Genomic DNA, 6,578 nt, shown 5'->3' on the forward strand with positions numbered 1-6,578 from the left:
TCCTTTAGGTATGGTGGAAGATTACAGGACTCCCTTTTTTGATGTTGTACCACATGACCCAAGCTTTGAGGACATGAAGAAAGTTGTCTGCATCGACCAACAGCGACCGAACATTCCTAACACTTGGTGTTCAGACAATGTAAGTACTGTTGTTATATGGGCTATACGTTGTGTGTAGAGTATGTGATAATGAGGCTGGAGATCTGATTGGGTCTCACGAATACTGTTTATTGTTGACGCACTGTACAAATATATCAATTAAGTACTATGGTAGGAGGTCTAAGCATTTCAGCCAACCTGCATGACATTTGCCTTCATATTGGAAAGCGTTTAACACCAGTTGTACTTAGCCACTTGTGTAAGCATTACTATATGGACTACATGGGCCCATGGTAAACAGATGCACTGTACTTGGAATTGGTCAGAGTTAGCTGCAGAATGGAAGTTTGCTGATATACTGTCTTCCTTGGTACGATTACCTGTTGGAGACTTTCTAAGCATACCATTTTGGTAGCTGTGAGAGGAGAGCTGTGTTGCTTAACACTGAGACAATGGGGTTATTCATTAAACTGTGATAGCGCTAATCATAGCACTATCATTCGGAAACTCCCATTAACTTAAATGGGAATTTCCTTGTGATAGTGCTCCAGTCCACATTGTTGCAGTTTAATTAATATGATGTTGGATAGGCTTGATTCAGATGGCCCCACACGGTGCTGCTTATTATGCCAGGGATGTAATCACACACTGCAGCACCAATATCCCCACATGCCACTTTTTTTTTCTTAAGTGCCCTACTAGTTGTCACGAGGGAGACTCCAGGAGCGGGTAGGACCTCATGGCCAGAACAGCAGTGGAGGCAAGAATGGTCTGGGTCACGGGCTGAGGTCGGTGGCATGCGGCAGGCAAGGATGGTCGGGTCACAGGCAGGGTTCGGTGGCAGGCAGTAGGCAAGGATCGTCGGGGTCCAGGCAGGGGTGAGCAGCAGGAAGGTATGAACAGGGCAGGGGAACAGGAACTGAGACTAGGGAGCAGGAACTGAGACCAGGGACTCACAAGCAGGGGACAAACCAGTACATATACAAGGACCTTTAATAAGTAATCAGGACTCCACCCGGAACAGAAGCAGAAGCATGGGCATAAGCATAAGGAGTCAGGACACAAAACAAAGGCAAGGGAGGGACAGAAAACTATAAGGACAGAGGACAGGAGCACCAAGAAGAGACAGAAAGAGGAACCCAAGAGCAGACAGAAAACAGCAGCACACCCGGTGGACAGACAAGGAAACTGTTTTGGCAAGAACCCGCCCTTACCTGGCTGCTGTGGACATTTTGGTTACTGGCAGTCTGCTTTATTGGCTGCACCTGTTCCAGGGCTTAAATAGCAGCCAGTGACTCCAATCCCTGCCCGAGCATTGTATGCGTTTAGCTGTGTTCCTGGCCACCCTGGGCTCTAGTTCCTGAGCCTTCTAGTTCCTGTGCCTTCCCCATTCCTGAACCTTCCGTGTGGCTTGCCTATTGCTGTGGTGTGCCTATCCCTGTGGCTTCCCCGTTCCTAAGCCTTCTGTGTGGCTTGCCTATTGCTGTGGCGTGCCAATCCCTGAGGCTCCCCTGTTCATCAGATTTCCCTGTTGCTGACTCTGGACCGTGACCCCGACCTTGCTGCCTGTTGCCAGCCCTGACCCCTACCTGCTTACCGGCTACAGCTATTCTTACAGGACTCTGTCCCTGGGCTCTGGTCGGTTTAGTTGCATCCCTACCTCAGCCCTGCGGGTCCGCTTCCTGATCGGAGACGAGCATCATCACAGGAAGACCCTGACACTAGTTGACCACCACCAAGAGAGAAGAGAATTAGAGGACCTTTTGCTATGGTTTTTCTGAAACGTTTGGGCAAGGAGATACATTTTTCCTTGTAAGCCTATTTACAATAACGTCTCAAGGCTTTTTTCCCTGTGTGTACCAGTTTGTAATTTCGGCACTGTCTATAGAGGAGTTTCCCACACAAAGCATAAGATGTATCATGTTTTGCACCCATCTTGCTCCATTTATCCCCTGCACCAACAATTCTGCTAGATGTGTGGTCTAAGAAACCTCTCTGTACAACGGTCTGTACTAGATGCACTAAGCTTTGTAATACAGAACACAAATGGAGCAGTTCTGCATTATACACTTTTTTCTTTTGATGATGCATCGCCCCCTATATGTTTTAACAATAGTGCATTTGGCTTTTTCAAGGAAGAGAGATGTCATTGATCACCCCTAATAATTGGCATGCTAAAAAGTTGTTGTTGGTGAACATTTTTTTCCATCCCAAAATGGACAAACTTAATGGGACTATAGGTCCTAATTTGTACAGAAAGGTCAGATGGAAAAATATTGCTGTTTAAGGAGTGGTCTAGTGTTACAGCCCTCGACTTGGAGTGGGAATATAAAGTATCAGCTCGATTTGACCTTGAACATGTGCTTACCACAGCAAAGTAAGCAGACATTTCGCTCTGATCGAGGTGCCTGTGAGACTGAACCATTGTCCTTCTGTGCCATAGTGAGGCCAAGATCTTATTTCTACAAGTGGAGTCGACATCAGTTTGTTTGTAACCTCCTGCGTATCAATGTGTTTGAGATGTCTCTGGCACAGTATGGGTTAGTTCAATGTGCTAGGGCCTAAAAGGACAACCATTAGCAACAAAAGCACCCTAGATTGGCAACAGGCAAGAGGTTTGTCATGCCTTCACACTGAGTGGGCTCTTGGTTGAAGCACTGTACAAATCTATAATCAATTACAAAAGTTGAAGTGTGATGATACAGTTACCATCTTATTTACAGACCAAAACATCAAAATGTTTAGAAAAAAATGTTTTTTTTGTTTATTTTTTTTTAAAGAATGGCTATTTGTATTTTATTAAAAACCCCTAAACTGGAAAATAGCACCAAATGTATGGGTGAAAAACCAAACCAATTAAAACTAACGGGAGTATTTTATTTAGTGAATCTTGTGCTGCTTTTGCCCTAGCTTTACAATCAGAAGAATTTCCATTTTCATCCTAATAGCGTGAACAGGCATTTTAGCTTTAGAACAAGACTCCAAAGGCTAAGGCTGCGGCCATTTTGAACGCTGGAGAGGGCGCATACGTTCACTCTGCTTCCCAGCCGCCTGCAGCAGGAGAGATCTGTGTCCTAGGGAGGCGTGTTAGGGGGGGGGGGCGTGGCTGTGACGTCACGGAGCTGGTTCACCCTCATTGGGCGACCCGCTCACGTGACCCCGGCCGCCGCGCGTGAAAACAGATTTTTCTGTTCCCTCCTGCATTGCGAGCGCCGGTGCCTCTGCTCCCGCGCGCTCTATAGACAGCCTCATTGAGGCACATCTATGTGATCACGCCGCGCGCGCCCTCCTTACCGCCGTCACGATCACCATGACCGAAGCCTAAAGGTCAATGCTACAGTATACTGCAGGGGTTATCTATCTGTGTTCTGTGGAACCCTGGGGTTCTGTTGAATGTTACCAGGGGATCCCTGATAAAAATGTGTATTGATGGACATTTTACTCAAGATACAAAAATGTTGTCATGATTTATTTTTTTTGTAACAATCATTTTTATTCGTTTTCATGGAAGGTTACAGGCAACATTCCAAAACGTTTACAGGAGGTATGTTTATAACACATTGTACATACAGTAAGGCAGTCAATCTTTCAAGACCTAGACAGGGAAGCTTGCATAAAACATGCCGGGGCAGTAACTCCTCCTTATTTTAAAAATGAGGATAGTGAAGGACACGTAGAGAAAGAGAAAAGGGGGAAGAGGGGGGGGGGAGGAAGGGAGAGGGAGGGGGGGGGGGGGAGGAAGGCGCAGCGATCTGGTGATTCGGGTGTTTTAATCTTAATTGTAGGGCCATAAGTCCCAGACCTTGTTGAACCGGTCCAGGCTCTGGTTCAGGAGGGCCGACAGGTACTCCATCGATGTAACTTCATTTGTTCTACGGAGAACCAACTGTTTGGACGGGGGTTGTCATGATTTTTTATGTAATTCAAAACAGCTATTAAATGTTAAACTATACTGTCAAACAGTATACTCTGTATATTGTACGTATAAGCAGTTAATTTATTGAAAAATATATAAAGGCCCAACCTCATCAATAGTATTTGTATATACATAGGATACATGGGTTTGGCTTCCACAAAGCCACAATATAGTTTGCATGGGTTCCTCAGTCATAATACATTTTTGAATGTTTCTGCTCTAGTTCTTAAGTTTAAAACCTTTGCTCTACTGTAATCACCCTTACACTTTGACCTCAGCATTTTCTGAAAAATTGCTATAATTTTTTTAATATTCATACTGAATTAATGTAAAATCAATATTATAAATGAATTTTTTCCTTGTGTTATAGTCGAAAGTGGTAGTAACCACATTACCCTGGAGAATTGTAGATACACTGCATGTTGTGAATTGAAGATTTACTGTAGGTTCACTGTGCACACTGTCCAAAAAATTATATATATATTATACATACAGTGCTTGACAAATCAACCAAAAATCTACTCGCCAAACCAAAAAATCTACTCGCCCCCTAGCCCCGCTTTTTAAAAAAGAAATTGAATAAATTCCTAGTAAGAACTAATAACATTTGTTTTTGACATAACAGTTTATTGTATTACATTTATACTTTACTACAATTAGTGTGTGTGTGTGTGTGTCGGATGACCTCACTCATCTAGAAAACCCCTTAACCAGTGTCGGATGCCCCCGCTTTACAATATCTAAAGCAGCAATCCTGTCTGGGATCTTACCTGATCCGCAGTCCCTCAATGTCCAGCTACTACCCTCATTCCCGCAATGTTATACATTGGAGGGGAGGTGTTCCATACCTGTCTTCTGGGTTAGGGGGGATTCCGATGTCTCCCGTGTGAAGCTTGAGTCAGATCTGGAAGAAAGCAGTATAAGTTATTTTGGTGTAGTATAGGGCAGTTAAGAATATATAGGGTAAATAAGATATCCAGATCCAGAGTGTGAGACAGAGAGAGTGTGTGAGACAGAGAGAGTGTGTGAGACAGAGAGAGTGTGTGTGAGACAGAGAGAGTGTGTGTGAGACAGAGAGAGTGTGTGTGAGACAGAGAGAGTGTGTGTGAGACAGAGAGAGTGTGTGTGAGACAGAGAGAGTGTGTGTGAGACAGAGATAGACAGAGAGACAGGCAGAGAGACAAAGAGAGAGACAGACAGACAGAGAGACAGGCAGAGAGACAGACAGAGAGATAGACACACCGACAGAGAGACAGACACACCGACAGACATACAGACAGAGAGAGACAGACACACACACAGACAGAGAGACAGACACACACACAGACAGAGAGACAGACACACACAGACAGAGAGACAGACAGAGAGACAGACAGAGAGACAGACAGAGAGACAGACAGACGGGGTGGGTGAGAGACAGGGTGGGTGACTGTACTTCTGGTGTCCTGCACACTCTCACACACACACACTCTCACACACACACACTGTCACACACACACTCACTCTCACACAACGGGGACAAGGGGGGGGGACAAAACACAACAAGAAACGGTGCCACTCGTGGGAGAAAGAGCAGGTGAGGAATCGCTCCAAATTCCGCAAGACTAACCGGCACCGGTGCCGGAAGTCCCAATCTGACACCGTGTCCCGCAGGGAGCGGGAGAGGCCCGTAACCAAAAGTGGAGTACGAGAGGCAGCGAAGGATGTAAGTGACGGGACCGGGGGGTGGGGGGCCACACACACACTCACACACCGGAGACAAGGGGAGGGCCATGGGAGACAGGGGGGGGAGACATGAGAGGGCATGAGACACTACTTACCTCAGTGCAGAAAAGGAAGGGCGGGCTTGACAGCCCAGCTCATGTAGAGCCTGGCTGCGCACCAAAAAAAAAGTCCTGGCAGCGCGCCACACGTGTCAGGCCACTCAGGTAGGGGGAATTATTTATTTTTTCGAGGTTACAAAAGCTCTGTTCTCTGTAAGACCCTATTACATCTGTGCTCATTTGTCTGTTAAGAGGTGTGTGTGTGTGTGTGTGTGTGTGTGTGTGTGTGTGTGTGTGTGTGTGTGTGTGTGTGTGTGTGTGTGTGTGTGTGTGTGTGTTTCGTCTCTCTCTGTTTTCCTTTTGTGTGAGACTCCCCCATGTACATGCACATATTAGAAAACAATGTAGTACAGCGCACAACTTTCCAAAACGTCACCTTAGAGAACAGAGGCTCAAAAAAGGGTCTTTGATAGAGCTAACACCTCTCTGGGAGGCGCATGTCAACCTGAACGTGTTGTGTTTTTTTTTTATGAGCCTGGAAAATACTGGAGATAGAGTTATGGGCCTGCTCTAAAATGTAATCCGTTTTATTCCAAAGAAAATATTAGGATTTTAACAAACCTTTTTTTATGCGGTTTTGGACAAAACTATTTTTGGCCTATTTTTTATTTTCATTGTTACTGGCCTCTAAAAAACAGGACTGCCTTAGGTAATCTGGGATATTTGGTAGTTCCAGCCTTGGTGGGTAATTCAATATGTTCAGCAGCAGCTGATCACCCCTATTTAAGTCACAGGGGAGT

The 6,578-nt window shown here is 45.4% G+C and overlaps 1 protein-coding gene across 4 annotated transcripts in view; it reads left to right on the forward strand.

Moving 5' to 3' along the window:
* Window positions 1-6,578, forward strand: part of ACVRL1 (activin A receptor like type 1) — a 65,460-nt gene that overhangs the window by 57,600 nt on the left and 1,282 nt on the right. For all 4 annotated transcript variants that reach the window (XM_075591174.1, XM_075591173.1, XM_075591176.1 and 1 more), the window contains one exon: window positions 9-139. In XM_075591174.1, the coding sequence (XP_075447289.1) occupies window positions 9-139 (131 nt within the window). The remainder of the gene's footprint in view (window positions 1-8; window positions 140-6,578) is intronic.

The sequence above is a fragment of the Ascaphus truei genome, chromosome 3 (genome assembly GCF_040206685.1).
Source record: "Ascaphus truei isolate aAscTru1 chromosome 3, aAscTru1.hap1, whole genome shotgun sequence".
Taxonomy (NCBI): Eukaryota; Metazoa; Chordata; class Amphibia; order Anura; family Ascaphidae; genus Ascaphus; species Ascaphus truei.